We start from the raw sequence: 21,627 nt of genomic DNA, 5'->3' as shown, positions 1-21,627 counted from the left end.
CTTTACCGATCACCTGGATTGACTGTTAATTTTTTGTTTTAGATGTAAATGCTACCATCTGACAAAATTAAGAAATTATCTGGCAATAAATTTACCTAACTTAGGCATAAAAAAAAATGCTAAATTCATGCAGGCACAATACAGCAGCTATTCAATCAAAAGGGCAACTGAAAAAACCTCCAGTCAGTAAAATAATATTTAACAGTAAGGCTCTCAGTTCCATAAATTATTAGTCAAATAAATCTGCCTATATCAAATAATGACAAGTAATAAAGGATGCATTCATTCAAAGTCAAACGCAGGCTGCATCAAAATAAACAATCTTTCGTGAGTGCTGATTAATGCTGGCTCTGATTGGTTATTTGTTCTGCAGAACACAGGAGGAGATTTATTATTTTTTTCAGAGATTATCTGTCTTTTGTTAGGACAGTGAAAGTTTTAATACATATCTAAAATATTTTCTTTTTTTTTTTTAAGTTACGTGCCGCAGCTTTAAGCAGATTTCATTCATTCCAGAGTTCAATCAGCGAGATTATTCATTTTGTGGTGATCCTAGTCTAAGAAAGAAAGAAACAAAGAAAGAAAGCAGCAAATGTACATGTTGGTTCCCCTGAAAATACGGATAAATTCAGTCATTGTAGGGTTAAAGTAATTTGAAGAGGGAGAAGCGTATAAACAAGTCAATGACGAGTCAATGACATGATGCATTCTGCATTTTTTAACTCGGTTAACTTAACGTTTTGTTTTTTTTACTGACTTTAATACATTTAAATCGCTACGTTGTTTGATAAGTAGAATGGAAATGACTTTTTTTGTAAACGGTCTTGTAAATTAGCGTTTTATAAATCAACTGAATTGAATTAAGAAATTTGACCATCGGATTGGACTGAAGAGAAATGATGAGCAATGTTTTATGGGTTTTATAAAGCAAAGATTGGTATTTTTGTAACATCAAAAGTTCATTTTGAGGCAAAACTAAGAAATTTATAAAAATTTCAAATGGCATTTTCCTACATACCGTTGCCTGGTGATTTAACAGGTAAAGGTTGTCAAAAACTATGATCTTAAATTTTATTTACAAAGCAATTTTCAAAGATATAAGTCTTAATATTCTGTACAACATCATTCACAGGTTACAAATACTAAAAAAGTCAAGCATCAGAATCACTAAAAACTCATGACAAAAAAAACTTGTGACAACAATCTTGCTCCTGAATTTGGGTCAGAAAAATAAAGCTAGAGAAGCAAACTCTTTCACAATTTAGATTTACAGATTCACAGGAAAAGCTACGTTTTCAACAACTATATAGATTTAGAAAAACAAAAAAACAAATTTTAGGCATAACTATTGTATTTTACCTGCCTCAGGGGCTTTGTTGGATCACTTTATGTAGCATGATTTAGTAGTAGCATCATGTAATATGATATTCACAGAGTGCAACATCAGTGTTTGGAATAAGTTTCGTATCTTTAATGGCAGGAAACATCATTTTTTACATCAGTGGGATGTTAAAAGTCTTGTATCTAAACATCTTATGGGTTGGTTTTTATTGTTTCCTTATTTATTGTTTCCTTAAAACTGTTTAAGGAGTGTTGATTTCATCCAAAATTTTAAGAGATTATAAAGGATTTAAAGCTAAAAAACCCACAATGAAAATGTGCTACACGGCATGCATTTGAAGCTTTGACCCAACACAGGGCAGGCTGTATACTGCGATGGAGATATTTGTCTCTTTAAAGATCTGTTCCAGGATCTTTGACACCTTTGACCACTGCAGCTGGTCCAGGCCACAGCCAATTCTGAGGGAGGAGATACGAGACAAGCAAATTGATTAATTATTCCCAATAAAGAAGAAGATTTAAGGGTATTTATTATAGTCATTTATTCACAGTAGTTCCTACAAACCGGGGTATTGATATCCTATTGACACCATTTTCTAAGCAGTGAGATTTCATGTCTTCCAGACTCTGTCTTAGGTTGACATACGTGGGTTTCTGGCTGGCTTTTGTCTTTGTGATCTGAGACACATAATAGGAAAGATACAGTTACCAGATTAAATAATGAAACAGGTTTTGGTCCTATGCAGTATAATTGTGGTATGTTTACCAGATAGTAGATGAAACGTTGATCATGTGTCAGGACAGCACACTGCCCCGGCAGCTTCTCTATTAGGACATAAAAAAAATACAAAACAGGATATGATTTAGCACTTGCTGTTGAAATCAGACATTTGAATGAACTGCAAAAACATAAAACATTTTTTCCAAAACAAAGATTTTAGTAACTAGTCTGACTCACTCTGCTTCTTTAACTCTGAGACTCGACCAAACTTCTTCTTGAACATCACCGCTATGCCTGCTCCCATGCGACAGTCTTCACTGATGCAGTGGGCCAAGGATTCATCGCGTGGACAGGAGAACAAATCTCCGGTGACATACTTTAATATCCAGTTGGTTGATTGATAGAGTTTCTCAGTTTTGCCCATGTTCATACTTTCTTAAGCGCAACTTGGAGAAAACTATAACCACAAAGTACCAAATCGGTAACGGCGCTTACTACAGCCCTGCTTATCCCCTCTACATATGGCCCCACACTAGGCTGTGTCTGTTTATGCCTTAAAGCACCACCCACTTTAGCTGAATTTTTTTCCAAATTTGTCCGGGGGTTGTTAGTCCCAGTAAACTACAAAAAGCTGGATTTTCTGTTTGCCTGAAAAATGAACTTTTGATGTTACAAAAATACCAATCTTTGCTTTGTAAAACCCAAACCCATAAAACATTGCTCATCATTTCTCTTCAGTCCAATCCGATGGTCAAATTTCTTAATTCAATTCAGTTGATTTATAAAACGCTAATTTACAAGACCGTTTACAAAAAAAGTCATTTCCATTCTACTTATCAAACAACGTAGCGATTTAAATGTATTAAAGTCAGTAAAAAAACAAAACGTTAAGTTAACCGAGTTAAAAAATGCAGAATGCATCATGTCATTGACTCGTCATTGACTTGTTTATACGCTTCTCCCTCTTCAAATTACTTTAACCCTACAGTGACTGAATTTATCCATATTTTCAGGGGAACCAACATGTACATTTGCTGCTTTCTTTCTTTGTTTCTTTCTTTCATAGACTAGGATCACCACAAAATGAATAACCTCGCTGATTGAGCTCTGAAATGAATAAAAAGTCATTCAGTTACTCATTCAGCTACTCAGAATCAGCACAACATTGACTCTTTCCATCTTTAAGATGACTAGAACAAACTCCTCACTGTTGAATCCGTGGTGTTGGCATCACTTTATTACAAATGATAGTAAATAATTGGAAATATAATTTTACCAAGATAGAACTTAATCCTCTATTACCGGACACAACTGGAACTCCATAAAGTTTCGTAGTAAAAGTCACATTAATACACAATCAGAACACATCAACCGATCCTCTGCAAAAATACAAAAAAAAAAAAAACAAACAAACAAAAAAAAAAACGTTTGTTTATCACGTCAGAATTTTAACAAGAAAGAAAAACACAGAGTACAAGCGATAAAATTGTTGTGTTATTAGATGCAGGTCACAACAGTTGGAAGTGAACATTTTATCTTTAGGATTTTATGTAACAACGTAAGCTACATTATTGTTGGTGAATAATATCACAGTGAACACAGATCCTAATCATCCATCACTAGTGGATCTGCTCTTCTCTTCTTCCGCAGCCCCTGGATGAACAGGAACAACTGATGTTTGTTCGTTCTGTAGGACACAATTTCCCTTTAAGGAGAAAAAAATCAAAGTTTAGTTTGTTTTACATCGTTGTTTTTCAGCACACGCAAATGATAGAGCGCTTAATAAATTAAAATAAAAGTTGTTCATTTACATTATATTCATTTAGACCAAAAAGGAAAGTTATTAGTTATACTCTAGAATTCAGAGTAGAATTCAATTTTTAACGAGATCCAAATTTTTTAAAGTTTTGACCAACCTTAAAGTGTCTTCAGCTCGTGGAGCCGTTTCAGTGACGTTAGCGATCATGGAGGGAAACTTGCTGCTGCTGTTCTGCTCGGTCAGAATGTTGCTGATGTCAGAAAAATCTGCTGTCATGTGATGAGCTGCAGAAAAAAATTAACAAACATGTTTGCAAAAAGAAGTGGCAAGACCGTGTTTTCACTTAAGACTTATAAAATAGTTTCATGATTTTGGTTATGCCTGTAGAATTTAAACTGAGGTAACACTGAACAATGAATCGTTGGGTAAATAGTTTGAAAAAAGAGAAGATATTAAAGACACGCTAACCTAAATGGCTGCAAATGCAACCATTGCTGGAAATGAATCAAACTCATGTGTAATGTTTCACCTCTCTGCAGCACTTTGAGTCACTAAGCTTTATTCTTTTTAAACCTTTGCTATTTGATCAGTTTGATTTTAGAAGGGGAACAATGACTTTTTTTTTTTTATATAACAGAAACACAAAATCTAGTCTTTTTACATCTTTAAGATGACTAAAACAAGACTCACTGTGAACGCTGAGGGTGATGAGTTCAGCCAAAAGTAAAACATTCAGGATTCCCAAACAGACAGCCGCACGGAGGCAGAGCCTCTCTTTGGAGCTGCTCCAACCTTAACAAAAACCTCAACCTTAGCAAAATTGAATTCAATACATGCTAGATTTCTCTGTAACTTTGTTCTTACCTGTGTGATTAGATGCGGTTTTTCCAACAGGTTCCATATTGACGTAAATTTCCTCCATCGCTTTAGACTCTGTGCTGGCTTTAAACATTGACTATAAAATCCACAGCAGTAGTGGAACTAAGTGGGAAAAAAACTGTGGAAAAGAGATGAGATGTCTGGTGTTCAACAAAACAAAAGGTAAACGTATTTTACCAAATAAAGAAATTCATGAACGCAGATTCAATATTATTTTCTTAAATATCTTACACAATGTAAAATTCTTCAAGGTTTCAATAGTTTCATAAGTTCATATTTGCTGATTCGGTTCTGTATCGATGAATATTTATTTATCCTTTTTCTTCGTTTTCCTTCAGCTTGGTTAATCCTACTCATAATAAACACTTTACACTTTTCCATGGGTGAAAAAATAATTGACTCTTTCCATCTTTAAGATGACACAAAATTAAAAATAGTTTTAAATCACGGATATAAGGATGAAAAAATACATCTGGTGTTGCGATGTTCTTGCTTCATCTTGCTCCTGCGGATGGCTGTGTCCAAAAATATTTTACAGGTCTCATTACAGGTCTCATTCCATCCTGATAACTAGTCACAGCCTTGCTCTCGGTAAAAACAACTATCATCTTTGTATTTTGCTTTCTAAATCCTCTTTTAACCCTGTTTCTTGTCCAGTAGCAGAAACACTTACATTAAGAAACCACAGGTGTTGAACTGAAATCCTCCTTTAGTCCAGAAAATATAAAATACCTGAATTGCATTATTACAAAACTTCTATAACCGTTGGATCGAATAATTATGGAATTGTACGTATTTATTCATATTTTAAAGATATGTACTTTTAGGACAGCCATCTAGTAAAAACAAGCTGCATGAGCCGGCTAGTACTCTCTAAAACTCAGTCACCATATCTTCTAAAACAGCCATGAGGCAGATCAACAGTTTGACAAACAGTTTGCTTTGTGAAGCACCGCCTCGCTGGGAGGGAATCAAAAGGCTAACATGCCAATCAGGTGCAAGTTGGGCGGGTTAAAGTAAGAGAAACCCGATACTGCATTCAAAGCACGCTGAAGACCAGCGAGCAAAATATCAGAGTTCAGGAGATACAGGATAGACAATTTGACTGAATCAAGACATTGCCCAGAAGTTCAGACTGGGAAGCTAACTGGCAAATTGCTAACTAAGTATGTGGAGCAGGAAAATAGACCGTATTTACTTTAATTTATGCAACCAATTGCCTGAAAAAGATTCAATTACTGGTACATATAAAAGAAAGTGTAGCTACACCGTGTGATTTTGGCAAACAATATTCTTAAACTCATCCAGAATATTATTCTCCGTAAAACTTCTTTTATTTTCTGCTTACAGCAGCAGCAGCAATATATTTTCTACATAGATTAAAGATTCACGGTCTCATCATTTGACATGGTTGTTCTGTTTAAAACCTTTTGGTTTGCTTGAGCAGAAATGGTGTAGTGTCTGGACATGTTAAAATGTTCAACTTTTACCACCCAAAATCCTCACTACTTTCAAATAGCTCACTTTTTATTTGATTTTAGTTGTTACATGGACTCAACTTAAATAGATTAACTTATAAAGCTTTTTTTCTTATATCCAAATGTTCCTGCCACTTGTTTAAGATGAGTACATACAACAAGTCGACGATAATTAAGTGATGTTCGCTTGAACTTTTTGTTTAAGTCTAATGTTTTATTTTACAGTGAGGAAGGCCGGAGTCTAGCTTTAGCAAATGGCTGAAGGCGTCTGATCCGCTTCAAACTCAGTACCTGTTTGCTCCGAGGCAAAACTTTGGTAAGGTTAAATTTAGTGGCTAAAGAAAGTCAGACGGTTTATTCTCCAATGTGAGAAATCCCTTGAGGTTGTCAAGTTTCTTGTTTGATCAGATCTTGTTAGTCAGTATGATTACTAATTAACGGTTGATTCTTTTGTATCTAGATGCAAGGTAATCATTCGATTCACAATTGAAGTTTTATTATCGGGATGCAGCAGATAAAATATTTCATAGTATATTTCACTGATTCCTTTCATACAGTCTAAGTTCCCTGAGAAAAAAATAGACCTTTCAGAGAAATATATTTTTGATTGCTTTGAGTATAATGATATTTTACTTAATCTGACTGATATGATCTTCTTTAGCGCATACTGATGCTTCACATTGATCATTTATAAGCTTATCGATCACAAGAGGTTTACTGTCTGTTAGTGAACAGACAGCATCAAGGAACAAAAGCTGCAGATCATTTTTAAGGTAACAAAACAATTCACCATGTTATGAGCAACTCTTGGAGCATGGTTGTGTAGTGAGTATGTTTAAGTTTTAATTTTAGGTAAAGTGTACCAATAGCAAACTTAGTCAATGTTATTATAAGTTGGGCTAGTTGTCAGAAGATGTAAGTAAGTCTCGGTGAGAGGGAGTATTTAAGAAAAAAACACAAATTCACTGATTTAATTGTTGGTTGATAGCCGGCATATATTTAAATTTGTGCAACAAACACCAAAAGAATAAATACTATATGATAAATATTTACACATTCAATAAATCAATCGAAATCCAAGGGAACCTCACCGTGGCCTGTTTAGTCCCTGTCAGATATTGTTCAGAAGTACGTGTACAGATGAGGAACTTTTACTAACATGTATTACACTAGCAAGTGTTACAGAAAAAAAATCTGAGTTTCAAATGTATTTAAATCAAGATTTACTCTTTTGGAGAAAACATGAAGCAGTGGGAAGATCAGCGCTGATTCAACAGCAAGAAAAAGATTGAACAAAATCATTCACAATGATGCCGGACCAAATTCTGGAAAAGTCTGGACAAATTCTTTAACTGCGGAAAGATATAAGTTAAATTTGAGTAGGCCTGTTTACTGTCTGTCACATATTCTTCAGAAGTACGGGTACAAATGAGGAACATTTACTGAAACGTTTCACACTAGCAAGTGTTACAGAAAAAGAAAATCTATAAGAGTTTAAAATTTAAGCGATGAAGGAAATCACAAACTCATAGTCAGCACCGACTAGTCGTGCTACCCTAAATAATATAGTAAAACAGTTAAACTGTAGGTTTTCTTTAGAGGTATGTGTTTATTATTGTGCCTGGACGCACACACCCCCACACGCCGACACACATACACAGATGGCATGGATAAATCTAAACTTATCTAGGAAAGGTGACAATCTATGTATTAATCTTGATACTGATGATCACTTATTATTTTTTGTGCTCTAATTGTACTGTGTTTTTCATTTGCTCACAAGTGGTCACATGTGCCACTGGCACACAGATGGAGTGCTGCAGATCCTGAGAGCTGATAGCTGATAGTCAACCAGTATGGTGATCAGAGGTCATCATCCTGAGGGGCTTTTAACCCACCTCACACTTCTGTTTAAAACCAGAGGTAACTACAACAACGTCTCACACAGATGACAGGTGAGGCCTGTCCGGTATTATGTCACAAACTCATAGTCAGCACGAGAGAGCCGGACAGCTGGCAGGAACCCTTTTCCCGCGCAGATTCCGAGCTGATAATCGATGACGGTTTGAAAATCTGTTTTCCGGAGATATAGAGTTTCCTTGCAGGCCATCTGTGATGACCCTCAGGTCAAGAGAATCCCCCAGCACGAGAGAGCCGGACACACACGCACAAACACCAAATGGCTTAGTGAGAAAAACCGGAGGTAACTACAACACCCCAAATCTATTTAAATATACTATATTGTATATTATTCTAGATTATCTAACACTTACTGTTTTTTCATACTTTAATTATATTATTCTTAAAACTCAATGTTTTTTCATACTTGTACTATTTTTAAAACACATAGCGGGAATAACAGATGGCGTAACAGATGGAGTGGGGGATGGGTGGGGGATGGGGGGGTGGGGGGTGGGGGGTGGGGGGGTGGGGGGGGGGGGGATTAATAGCAATCAATTAATTAGGGTCTTTAATTACTCATCCATCAAACTCCGATTAAATTTTGACAGAAGGGTGCCTATAGAGTCTCTCTTCTGTGGTTCCTCCTATCAGTCTGAAATTTCTCATATTGAGGTCATCAAGCCAGAGTTCAGATCTGCTATAACTGACTGACACCTGCTGGCCTCAGGTTTGCAACCAGCTTCTGACTGAGAAACCAATAACCTCCTACCAGTGTCAGAATCTCACTGAGGAAGAAACTACATTAGGTTTTCTATTACCTTAATATTTCTGCTATAACTGATGTATATTTGCATATAAAATAAGTCAATAAAGTTCAATTTACAATTTTTATGTGTTTGTGTCATGAGGTAGATCTCAGCCAGCTGGTAAGAGAAAAAGTAGATCTTGGTCTCAAGACGTTTGGGCACCTGAGTGTTAATGAAAAGTAAGTATATTTCAGAAACTCAGCTCTCAGATAAACCCTTTATAGAGTAATTATTACACAGACAATTTAAAGCTTTTATTTAAGTTAATGTTGATTTCTTAGTTAATGAAAATATGGCATTGAGGATTAGAATATTACATCAGGGGTGAAAAATATGTTTATCACCTGCTTAAATTTTATTTTCAAAAGGTACTTTTAATCTAAAAAGCCTCTTTGGAACTCATTCTAATTTATTAAATATGACTACTATGAAACCTTTGTTGTTGTTTTCAAAAGTACAGCTTGTCGCAGCACATTAATTAATGTTTCTATCATGTATGTTTTCAGATGTTAAGCTGTCACAGCAGACCATCCTGCAGGCCTCTTGTTTCAGTGTCTTCCTTCAGACTCCCAGTGGGTTCACAACTTCAGGATGACCAGAGACCTTCACCTTTCTAGAGCAGGAACACCCAGCCAAATGCAGTGGTGACACATTCATTTAACAAAATCTGGCTGTTCTTATAGCATTGATATTCAAGAACAATCTGTATATTACTGTTTTGAATAAACAAAATATGTTTGATTGTTATGAAATCTGTGTTCCTTCTACTCTGTGTAGTTCTAATTTAATCAAATCTCATGTTTTCATATCCCAGAGACAATAAAATTGATTGTTTGTTTGGGGCTTAAAATAAACTCAACATAATCTTAATAGAACAAAGCTACAAAAATAGGATACAGATTGAAAGTTTTGGAGCCATTTTATTTTTTGGTTTCATATCACACTGAAGATTCTTCAACTAAACAGTGAGTGGAGTACCTTGTATGTACTACAAGGTAGAAATGAACAAACATGACATATTAGGTTCTTCTTAATAGTAACCCTAACAATTATTTTTAAACTGTTTGGTTTATTGAATAATGAATGTGTTCACTTACAGATGCTTTCATTTGGAAATCTGTAATCTGAAAGTGTCAGTGAAATACTTTAAACCACTCAGTCCTCAGGTCTGTCTGTTCTGCATGTTTCAGGTGTTTCCTTCTGTCATACACCTGGCCTCAATAAATGTCTGATTAATGGATGAGCTAATGCTATCATTTGTATCAGGTGTTCTGGAACAGTCACTTTAAAATGTGCAGGGCAGTGCTAATGTTCTTTATAACAGTATAATATAAACAAAAGTTTTCATCTCATGTTATTTTCACTGTGTCTGAAGTTTATCACATTTGTGGTTGTTCTTTGTTTCAATTAAATTGAAGTCAGCACAGGTTTTTATCAGGGCCACAACACCATGTAAACTACAACGTATGTGTGTGTGGGGAGCGGGGGGTGCATGTGTTGGGTTTAAGAAAAGAGGTTGCTCTGTTTGAGCACTGTAATGTTAAAAGCAGAATCAGCCAGAACCCAAAACGCAGCCACAACAAGAGGATGTTTCACCAAAGGTTTTATTACAAAAGTAATTGGTGTGGAAGGGTGTGGCCTCACTGGTGGAGTCAGGGATGGGGGATCCACAGAGGTCAGGAGTCCAGCCAGGGGCAGGTAGGGTAAATGGACAAGGGGAGATCTGGGGGGGCTCAGGGGACAAGCAGACAACAGGGACAAAATCCACCAACCAGAAGCTGAGTCTTGAAACGGTCCAGGGTCATGCACGGGAGGGTAGTGATGTTACGTGATGTGCCGAGGCTTCGAGGCGTGTGTCGAGTAAGGGAAGGGGCGTTTCCGTAAAGCGCGTATCGAAGCTTGCTTCATTTAGGGGAGGAGCCGAAAACGATGACGTCCGAAGCCTCGCTGCCCGGCTGTACCACGTGACTGCTTCGGGAAGTGGCTCAGAGTTTGGCACGGGGTTTGACAGCTTTAGAAACCCCACAGGCTCCATTCAAAATGTGGGTTGTTGTAGGCGAGTTGCCGTCAGTTGAGAGAGTGGATAGAGTTTTGATAGTTTGGATAGCAGAGTTTGGATAGTGGTTATTTAGTTTGAGACAGTTAGTTTGGTGTTTGGAGAGTTTAGGAGATAGATAGATAGATAGGAGATTTAGGAGCGCGAGGACAGGATAGGAGTAGGATGGAGCTGGCGAGAAAGAGGAGGACTTCCCCTATGTGGGAACATTTCGATTTGATAAGCCCTAACAAGGTAAGGTGAACTGAACATTTGCAGATGCATTAGGTTTGCTTATGAGGAACTGTATTTTTCACTGTTTCTTATTTTCTGTAAAGGTGAGGTGTTTATTGTGCTCCAAGGAGTTGGGGTACAATAATAACACCTCATCCATGTAGTGTCAAAAAAGAGAAATCGTTTGAAACCAAAAATTGTGGAGAAATTGTTGTTTCTTAATAAAAATGCATGAAATCATCCAAGTTACACTAGCATTAGCCTATTCACTACCCCCTCCCTAGTTCCACAGGCACTTTCACTGTCCTCTGCCTGATTAAGCCCATGCCATTTTTCTAGAGTCACAGAAAAACATTATTACACAACATGCCATATCACATGACACTACTATTTTGGGAATAATTACACACAGAGAATACATTCAAACAATATTTTATTATACACATATGTGTATACATAATTTATGTAGACAAATGATTTCGTCCTACACCTTTTGTGAAGTCATTCTCAAGAGCCATAATAGACAAAAATTCAATGCATCACACATGTTGAGATACAGCTGGCTGTGATTATACACCTGGCCAGTAGGTGGTTTCGTGTGCATATGAAGCTTCAAGAAATGAACCCTTTCTCGTACCAGTTGGCTCAAGTTGGCTCTATCTATCTATCTATCTATCTATCTATCTATCTATCTATCTATCTATCTATCTATCTATCTATCTATCTATCTATCTATCTATCTATCTATCTATCTATCTATCTATCTATCTATCTATCTATCTATCTATCTATCTATCTATCTATCTATCTATCTATCTATCTATCTATCTATCTATCTATCTATTGTTAAGGAAAAATGATTATTTTTAGTGCTTAATACAGTTAATCTTACGACATGTGTAAAAGTTATATTCAATACTCTTATTTGGAACAGGTTTTGTCTGAGATGCGGGATGGGGCCGAATAGCAGGCATTCAGACAAGCAGGGGCCTCCCGCTGTCACACAGAGCCATAAAATTAGCATTCCGATGGGGCAGAAGTACGGGAGTTTGGGGGAAGAGACTTCAGAGGTATCTGCGAAATCTCATCTCAGGACCTTTCGGCGCCAGGGATCCGCCCGTACCAGACAGGGATTAGCACTAAGTGGTCCGCCCTTTTGCTTAGACAAAAACCAGACGGCCCTCCAATCTTTGCCGTAAATCAGGGAGGTTCTTAAGTTTCTCTGAGTCCCTACGGGAGTTTCTAAGTGGTCGAAGAACGGAACGCCTTAATTGAATATATTAAATTGAAGAAACACCCACTCAGTATAAAATTTCGTGTCAGCGCTAAAAATCCAGAGAGCGGCCACTATTTTTTGCCTTTTTGTTTGTCTTTGTTTTGTGTTTGTCTGTCTTCCCCTTGTCTGTCTTTATTTTTATGAGAAAAATGCATATCTCTGTTCCTCTGCAGCTTTGTTGTTGATTGCTTTGTATGAGATTAAACTCTGTGATCTGTGACGTCAACACGCTTTGTTGTTGTTTCACTTTAGCAGCACGCCGCCACTCGCTGAGGATCCCGGGAAAATTAAAGAGGAAAGAGCCAAACGTTTTGTCCAAAGTTAACATTAAATTATCCTCTTTTTTAACACTATCTATCTATCTATCTATCTATCTATCTATCTATCTATCTATCTATCTATCTATCTATCTATCTATCTATCTATCTATCTATCTATCTATCTATCTATCTATCTATCTATCTATCTATCTATCTATCTATCTATCTATCTATCTATCTATCTATCTATCTATCTACTAAACTCTCCAAACACTGAACTAACTGTCTCAAACTAAATAACCATTATCCAAACTCTGCTATCCAAACTATCAAAACTCTATCCACTCTCTCAACTGACCGCAACTCGCCTACAACAACCCACATTTTGAATGGAGCCTGTGGGGTTTCTAATAGTGATGTGTCGGTCGCGAACGATCCGGCTCTAAGAGCCGGCTCTTTGAAGTGAACGATTGGAACTGGCTCCACAATGGGAGCCGTTTTAGGATCCTATTTGGGAGCCGGGTTTTTTTCTACAGTATATCGCTGTCTCTCCGCCTCCCTGTCGTTGTGCTTCTGCTCTGCAAGTGCCAGAGCCGATAGTTTATCCCCACATCGTTTTTTTTTTTGTCCTGCGGTGCCTCGCTGTCTCTCCGCCCCTTCTCCCTCTCCTTGCACGTTTTGCTCTTCTGCCAGTGCTAGTGCGAAGAGTTTTTTTTCCCTTGGTCGGTCCACCGCCCTCATGTCAAGAGTGTGCTCCACACATCTGACCAATCACACATAGTTTCAATTAATAATGTGGCGGGAAAACACTGAAAAAAAAAGTTTATCTCCACTTTTTTTGTGGAAACGGCAGGCAATTGGCCAAGCTGTATAGCGTTCGTAGGCAGGTGTTTATGTACAGACACTCACTCAGCGGTCAAGAAGCACAGAAAGAAGGGGAGTCAGTGTGAGAACTGAATAGGTGAAAATTAATGAGTGACAGAAAATGGAGCAAGATTTGGACTCATTTTAATGCTACATCAAGCTCCAGGGCAGAGTGCAGACTGAGCAAAGTCAGCATTTCCTATCGTGCAGGCTCGACAAACAACCTGCACAGGCACATGCGGACATCACACGCATCGGTATTGCTATAGCATTGTTATGCGGCATTTTTACTCATCATAAGTGCTTAACAATGTCAATAATGAAACAAAATATTATAAAATTAGGTTTAAGCTATTAATTAATTAATAATGTCAAAAATATATATGGGGAGCCGTTTGGGAGCCGAAAGAGCCGGCTCTCCACAGTAAGAAGAGCCATTAGAGCCGCATCTCGAAAAGGAGCCGAAAATCCCATCACTAGTTTCTAAAGCTGTCAAACCCCGCGCCAATATCTGAGCCACTTCCCGAAGCAGTCACGTGGTACAGCCAGGCAGCGAGGCTTCGGACGTCATCGTTTTCGGCTCCTCCCCTAAATGAAGCAAGCCTCGATACGCGCTTTACGGAAACGCCCCCTCCATTACTCGACACACGCCTCGAAGCCTCGGCACATCACGTAACATCACTAGTCATCAGTTACTTGCTCTTAGCACATTTGCTAGTTGTAATTAGCCTCGCTGTTCGGCAGGATTCAAATCTCAACATGTTTTAGCATAACTACTCTGAGTTAGACTGAATGTTTATTTTGTGTGTGTACTTTTACGCTAAAAAACGTAACTTGAAAGTACAGAGGTGGGGGTGTTCTATGCAAAACTAATTTAATGTGATGCAACTCCACTGTGCTATTCACTGTGAGCTGCAGCCGGTGAAGCCATTTTTTCCAGTTTTCTCATGCTGCTTACTGGCGACATAATATAAAACGCATAATATCCTGACAGCGCTAAGAATCCATCAGGTGTCATTTCTCTTAAAAAAGCAAAAAAAGCCATTTGTGTCTGTAGGAACATTGCGCCGGTGTTCTAGCTAGCGGTTGATCGCCATGCACTGGGCCGGGCTGAGACGCCCTCGGGCTGGGCTGAGGATTTCACAGCTTCACTTTCGGAGCTCTGCTGTCACTGCATTTAGTAGCCTGCCCCACAGACTCCGCCCCGGCTAGATCGCTTCTTGCCCTGTATTATTTCTCTGCAATTTGCAATCTACCACAGCGCACGGACAGTTCACAATGTGCAAGTTTGATCTCCTTATGGTCGTCCGCGCCCTTGATTTCACCGGCTGCAGAAATCGAAATGACAACCGGCATGAACGCGAGGAGAAGAAAGAGGAAAAATTAAGATCAAATGAAAATTTCAGGCATAATTTAACAGGAGTGGATCATCACTGACAAGTTTTTCCACGCCTCCACTGTTCTGTGCTGTGAGTGTGCGTGTGTGGCTGCGCGCCTATTTTGTTCGCTGTGCAGAGAATGTCAGCTGTTATGTTTTTCTTTACAGCTGTATCCACCAGAACCATCACTATAACCACAGTTTGCTAGCGGGTGTAACCCCGCTGGGGTGGGGGGGCTGTCATTAGCACTAGCGGTCGTTCTGCATCGGGCCTACATACATTATATACTGTATATCCACGTTTAAGGGTGAGGTAATACAAGATTGTACAAAAAATTAAATGCATGGTACAAAAGATTTTTGTGTTTGTATGGCTGAACTTAAAATACGGTAATATTTTAATAACTACCTTAATATTTTTTTGGCCCTCTACAAGCAAATGTCCAAACATTTGACTAATAATGTATATAAAATATTTTGTAATGACTTTAAATAGCGACCAGCATTGCTTAACTCTGCATGTGCCCTTTTCTCAGATTGTCATGGCAAGTTCAAAACCTGCAAGACTGAAAGTGATTCTAGGAGAGAGCAACACTGAAAAACTGACTCTTCCAAATGGCATACCAGACTCTCTGGATGAGCTTCTCAGCAAGGTGACGGATACCTTTGGTTTAAAGACCAATGTCAGATTGCAATATATGGACAAAGACTTTGGTAATGACTTTTTCAACCTCAGCTCAACTTCTGACCTTGAGGACTTGGGAACAGTCAAGGTGATTCAAGAAAAAGCCATTCAAACTTTTGTTGATGTCATTGAAACAGCTCCATCTTCTTCTACAGTTCACTCTGACGACAGCAGTTCTTTAGCCTCAAATGACACTATAATCCTCTCCTCCCCTGAATCCTTGTCATCACGAACACAACAATGGCCAGCCAACTTTCCCATTCCCATGTTTTCATATGACACTGAACGTCAGCTAGAGAAGGGGAATTCTGAGTATCAAGCAAACAACAAAATGTTGACAGTCACCTCCCGAATGAAGACTGACATCCTAAATAGATTAGTAGAAGAGATCTACAGATACAGAGCCTACCCAGAGGATGCACAGTTCTGTGTAGTTGCAGAGGCCTTGGTTAAAAATCATCCGTGTTTAAAAGAGCCCGGTTCATTCAATGGTTGCTACAGTTGAAAGCAAAGGCTGAAGTACAAAATGGGAAACTACAGGACTCTACTCAAATCACAAGGATGTCCAGAGTTCTCTGTAAACTCAATTAAATCCAAAGCTACTATTTCTGTTTTTCCCACTGCAAAAATAAAGAAGCCAAGACGAGCTGAAGCCAACTTTTATCCATCCTTTCCATTGGGAGAAACACAAGAAAGCATGGAAAAAGAGAGAATTGAACTCTTGACAGCAATCAAAAGGAGGAACAATGACAGGGTCATTGCGGACAAAATGGCTCGTACCTTTGCCTACAGGCGTCAGGAGGTGGTGAATGAAGAACCTGGTATAGAGGATTTCAGGGACAGATGGCCTGCTCTGTTCCAACAGAAAGAGGTAGTAATGCAGATTGAAATTAAATGTCAAGGGTTTTGAACTTAGACTTTGGGAATGATTGAGTATTTACTTTAAGTAATTTTTTTTGAACATAGTAAGTTTTATTTTGTGTTTCACAGACTAATGCGGAGTTCCAGAGGCTCATGGCTCTTCCCCTTGAGCAGACTTTCTTGGCCCAGTTGGACAGGCACTCAAGTCAGCTGATTAAAGTCATCCAGGCCAAAGGAGGAGCAACACGTGCAAAAATGGCTGGCATCATGAGAACTTATGATGAGGTATGGATATCATCAATAGGGACACTGAGTGAACTAAGCTATGGCCATTTACTTTTTTCCATTTAAAACAAAGAACTTAAAGTGATTAGTTACTTTCAGACTTTGTTTTAATTATAATACTTGATACACTTTCTGTCCAAAGCTGATATCATTTGAAGAAAAGCAAGTTTGCCTGTCATGTATTTCTGCTGCATTTAGTTGTTATAGTAAGTCTGTATTGTGGTTTATTCATGAATTCAATCAAATACACCTTTCTATCCAACTTGCCAGAAACCGGTGCAATTTAGCCAAATTTTTGAGCTTCTGTTGCTTTTAAATTTTAACATTTTTAAATGTTAAACTTGTATCAATTCTATGCTGTAAGAGATCTCTTTAATGGAAAAGATATTCACTAGCTCTGGTAGAGTGTGCTAAGAAAAAGCCTTAACCTTAACAATACAGTCTAGTTTCACAAATTGAGATGTGGAGGATAAAATGTGGCAGAGGTGGAATATGAATAATTTTGAAGTGCAGCATTAAAACCCAGTGGACATGTGGGCTGTACATTATGGCATCTGATAGGCCTTTGCTGTTGTGAACAGCCCAAATATATTAGTTATATCATGAATCTCTTCAGATATGAAATATTGAAATGATAACTTTTCTCCAGGTTGAAGACATTGGGATTCGAAGGGAATGTGTTCTGAAAGGGCTCATCACCTTTCTTGGAGAGGTTGCAAAAGACCTTATTAAGGAATACTGTGTAAGTTTTTAAAGGTTTAAAGTTGCATCTCATCCCATTCAAGCAAATGAACAAATTCAATGTCAGTTGTTTTTACCTTCTTAAATGATTTATGGACTGGCTTTTCTAAATGTGAACATCTGTTTGAAAAAGTGGGGCAGATTTGGTGTCAGAAATTTAACATGGCTGTGTCCTGCTTAAATCCAGAAATGTTGTGCTTTGCTGTTCAGCAGAGCACATCAACTTCATTTCTTGTTTACCAATATGCCAAACAAGTTAATAAGAATATGCTTTAGAGTCATGGTATTTTGATACCAGCTCCAAAATATCTGACAAGCAACACAAATATGCATTTTGTATTGAGTTCCACTCTAAGATGACCATTGGCTGGATCAGTATTCTGCTTTGATATAAAATCTAAGAAATTGGTTTTTAAGCTAAAGCCTGTAATATGATGGAACATATATAAAGCTATATACATGCATTATCGTTTCAAAAACATTAAAAATCACCCTTTGAGTTATTCAATTTGTAATGCAACTTCGAACTTGGAAAATTTATCAAGGACATTTCAAATGCCGTAAACCACTCTTCAATTCACAAGCTGTACATCTTATACTTGGTGTTTGCATTTACAAGGCTTTTATTTTCCAAATTCTGTAGTGAGAGATTAGTTACAGTGTTCAAGTTTTAACATATTGTTTAACTCACTACAGGGCAGCAGCGGAGATGATGCCCAGATGGAACTCAAACAACTCACCATGGCCATGTTTGTGATTCGGAAGGAGGGAGAGGGATGGAAAGAACCCGCAGAAGACATTGGCATCGTCATTGAGGGAGTGGAGGTGTCGCATGACCTGACTTCAGTTGCCTCAGCTTGAGCAGCACAAGATGTCTCCCAAAGTTCAAAATTTGTTTGGAAGACTTCAGACCTCACAGTAAAGACACTGGCATGTTGTGCAACAGGACAGATTATCTTCTGTCTTCTTTGTTTGAACAGAAGAGCGCCATGTTTTGGAAGCTTAACACCTCAAGGAACTGCACTTTGTTAACTTCTTTTGGGACATTGTTCATATTAAAGCCACAAGTAATACAGAGTTTACTGGATAACAATTGTGACTGGTATTTCTGGAGGATGTTTATTGTCAAGTCAAGTGTCAAGTTAAAACAGCAAATGGTGTAGTTGTGTGAGTGCAATACCATCTCCACCCAGCTGGCACGTGGCTCACAGAAAATCAAGCACACCCGTCTCTCTCACTCAGGCCTTCAGGAGTTTATAAGGCAACCCAGCACACCTGTGTTTGGGATAATCTCTACAAACAAAGACCTCATCTTTAAGCTCCTGCAGAAACACCACTGGTTTTCAACCTGCTTGGGTGTCATGTATTGGAAAGTACAGTGATTTAAAGAAAAAAGAGAAATAAAATAAAAGGATGACACTGAGAAGAGTTGGTCCTGGATTTCTTTGATGGGAGCAAGCCCTTGTCAAGTTTGGGCAGAAGCTAAGGTGATTTGTAGAGGCCAAAAAACTTGACAATGAGGTTGTGATGAACATTATCATTTTGGGAGTAGGTCTGTTTTTGTTTTTTACATTTCGTAAAGTTACATGGTTCATCTCTTTGGTTTTGTGTGGGAAAAATACAGGTTAAGGGGGGGAAATTACAGTAGGAAAGTAGTAGGCTACTGCAGTTTGTGGACACTTTCACAGAATTTTCTGTTTGCATTTTTTTATTTGAATCAACAGATTTGTGCAGTGTTTTTTGAAGGAGGTTGAATGGATCTACAGTTCTTTTCTGGTGTCAGTTAAATTAACGGACTTGGTTTAAACTAGGCAGCTTTTACACCACATCTTTGAAAACTTTTTGCCTAAATATTTTTTGGGTATTGCTCTTGTTTTCAGTGTAAAAATAGTCACTAGTGTCATTATATTTTATGTCAAAAACATGTTCTCAGCAAATGTTATGGTTTAAGAGTGTGGATTTTCTTTTTTAGGAGGACTTGTGTTAAATCTAAAAAACGCATTTTTTCCCTGAGAAATACTTCTGGATTCTACAACCTCACACAGGGCTGTTCAAGTCTTGTCCGGGAGAGCTACCATTGTGCAACTTTCAGATGGACCCTATTTCAATACCACCTGAAGCTAATTTCTGAATTCACACACCAGCAGACATTCAGCTCAGCAGAGGCATTGTAATGAGCAGTTCATTTGATTCAGATGTATTGGAGATGGGATGCATCTGAAAGTTGCAGGATGATTGCTCTCCAGAACTGGACTTGGGCACCTCTGATCTAGCAGGTCGCTGACCAAAAAGGTTGAAGTATTCAAAAATACAACCCCAATTAAGCAGAAAAGTAATATCCCTTATGAAGTTTCAAAAGATCTGTTTAATGCATAATATTTTGTGAAAAACCTGTAAGTTTGTGATGCTTTCACAATAAAATTTAAAATGTTCCATTTGTGTAGATTTATTTTAACCAAGTGGAATTTCTGAGTAGCATAAAGGTATTTTACTCCTATTTGAAAAACTAAAATAACATGTAAAAATCCACTTTTAAAATAATTTAAATGCAAGCTATATTTTAAGTAAAATGTGAGTGATAATTTAATTTGGGGTAGTGTAGTTTTTTAAGTTGGAACAACTTAAAATTTTGAGTTGACATTCTATAAAATTAAGTAAGATGGATTTAAATATTTTATTTGGAATAAAGTAAATGAATTGAGTAAGACTGACTTAAATTTGTCAAGTTAACCAAACTTAATAAATTAGGTTGGATAAAATTAATTGAATTACTTGTTACCAATTGAAGCAATTCAATTAAGTTGGATCAACTATTTTCTTTTGTCAGTGTATTTGAACAAAATTGTCATTTTGTCTTTAAAATACAAACATTTCCACTGAACTTTATATATTTTGGGCCCTCTAATTGTGTAATGTTTTAGATAATAATAATAGAAAATAATTGATAACTTGATAACTCGGTACTTGAGTACACTTTTTTTTTAAATCAAATGCTACTGTAAAAAGTGTACTTTTTACAGAAGCAGAAGTGTACTAGGAGACTGTTTATGTGTGACTGGGGACAGTCACGTAAAAACAGGGTTATGTAAGCTGCATAACTCTGTGCGTGTAAGCAGATAAAGAGAGGAAAACAGAATCCATAACAGCATAAAACTAAATAATACCTTGCTTTGTACAACAGATATGGACAGCCATTAAAAATATACCGTCATAGTTTTCTTCATTTTAATGTTCGGTACAACTATTTTCCATGTCTTCGTGACTGTGTGGGCGACCATAAAATGCATTAAAGTTGCGAGCAACCTCGTACGGCCCTCCGGGGCCGCTCCGGGCTATTGGCTACCGTGGGGGTCCCAGCAGAAGCTCTCGCGCAGTTTCCAGCACTGCTGCCCGCTAGCCACCGCAGAAGCTGTCACGCAGTTTCCGCGCCTGTCCACCAGGCGATACACATTGATGCGTTCGCCAGTGCTCCTCGGCGACTCACAAAAAATCTGGTCGATGTAGCGAGGAGATATAGTTGACGGATTAACCTAGGGGGAGCAGCGGAGTCAAATTACATTTCAATGCTCTGTGGCTCTTCAGAGGTGAACAAAGGTCTTACATATCGAGTTTGGTGCCAATCGGATAATCCATGTGTGATTTAAAGACAATCGTATGAATATGGCGAAGGACTGATATTCGCCATTTGGCAACGCCCACACGGTTCAGCCAGCAGTGAGCATTGACAGAGTTCATCATATTATCATTTATATCAGTTTGCACATGATTAAACCCATATAAATAACAGAGCAAAAGTAAGACATACAGCAGGAAAAACAGGTGACTTCCTGTTGGAAGTGGGCGGGGCTAAAGTGATGACATAAAATGACCATCACAATGTGATCAGGACTTGTTTGTAGTGAGACATATGAAGTCTTATGCAGCTGTGACCTTCAATGTGGGAGTTATTGTACCTTGATGTTTCATAGCGAATAGTCAAAGTTTGACACTTAGCCACGCCCACATGCTTTGATGTAGTAGAAATCCTATGATAACTTTTGACCTTTGATCAATCAAGAGTGTGCTAAGTGATTGTGAAGTCTGTATGTGAAAAACTGTAGGAGGAGTTTGATCAGATACGTC

At 37.9% G+C, this 21,627-nt stretch overlaps 2 protein-coding genes across 3 annotated transcripts; one reads left to right on the top strand and one right to left on the bottom strand.

Moving 5' to 3' along the window:
* Positions 1 to 1,041: 1,041 nt before the first annotated feature.
* LOC111611845 (O-acetyl-ADP-ribose deacetylase 1-like) lies at positions 1,042 to 2,732 on the bottom strand. The gene is made up of 4 exons (XM_023350431.1): positions 2,300 to 2,732; positions 2,108 to 2,166; positions 1,907 to 2,019; positions 1,042 to 1,800 (listed from the first exon to the last, which is right to left on the bottom strand). Exons 1-4 carry the CDS (start codon positions 2,490 to 2,492, stop codon positions 1,662 to 1,664), a joined length of 504 nt encoding a protein of 167 aa, XP_023206199.1. The 5' UTR covers positions 2,493 to 2,732; the 3' UTR covers positions 1,042 to 1,661.
* An 11,475-nt stretch (positions 2,733 to 14,207) lies between these two features.
* Positions 14,208 to 19,913, top strand: LOC111611803. Of its 2 annotated transcripts, none has more exons than XM_023349918.1 (5): positions 14,208 to 15,024; positions 15,470 to 16,489; positions 16,609 to 16,764; positions 17,414 to 17,506; positions 18,202 to 19,913. In XM_023349918.1, the coding sequence occupies exons 2-5, from the start codon at positions 16,145 to 16,147 to the stop codon at positions 18,364 to 18,366; spliced, it is 759 nt and encodes a 252-aa protein (XP_023205686.1). In that variant the 5' UTR covers positions 14,208 to 15,024; positions 15,470 to 16,144; the 3' UTR covers positions 18,367 to 19,913. The 2 variants fall into 2 exon arrangements, with proteins under 2 accessions (XP_023205686.1, XP_023205685.1); XM_023349917.1 differs by having other exon boundaries at positions 14,208 to 15,241.
* The last annotated feature ends 1,714 nt before the right edge of the window (positions 19,914 to 21,627 follow it).

The sequence above is a fragment of the Xiphophorus maculatus genome, chromosome 17 (genome assembly GCF_002775205.1).
Source record: "Xiphophorus maculatus strain JP 163 A chromosome 17, X_maculatus-5.0-male, whole genome shotgun sequence".
Lineage (NCBI taxonomy): Eukaryota > Metazoa > Chordata > Actinopteri > Cyprinodontiformes > Poeciliidae > Xiphophorus > Xiphophorus maculatus.
Note: the sequence above shows the minus strand (reverse complement) of the source record. Positions and strands in the feature narration are given on the sequence as shown.

Bases quoted from the DNA above. Each gene is read 5' to 3' on its own strand.
- LOC111611845 (XM_023350431.1), bottom strand. From the start codon at position 2,492: ATGAACATGGGCAAAACTGAGAAACTCTATCAATCAACCAACTGGATA. The intron at 2,167-2,299 runs GTGAGTCAGACT...ATGTCCTAATAG, and splicing joins CTCAGAGTTAAAGAAGCAGA to AGAAGCTGCCGGGGCAGTGT. The intron at 1,801-1,906 runs GTTTGTAGGAAC...CTCCTCCCTCAG, and splicing joins AATAGGATATCAATACCCCG to AATTGGCTGTGGCCTGGACC.
- LOC111611803 (XM_023349918.1), top strand. From the start codon at position 16,145: ATGGGAAACTACAGGACTCTACTCAAATCACAAGGATGTCCAGAGTTC. The intron at 16,490-16,608 runs GTAGTAATGCAG...TGTGTTTCACAG, and splicing joins CTCTGTTCCAACAGAAAGAG to ACTAATGCGGAGTTCCAGAG. The intron at 16,765-17,413 runs GTATGGATATCA...ACTTTTCTCCAG, and splicing joins TCATGAGAACTTATGATGAG to GTTGAAGACATTGGGATTCG.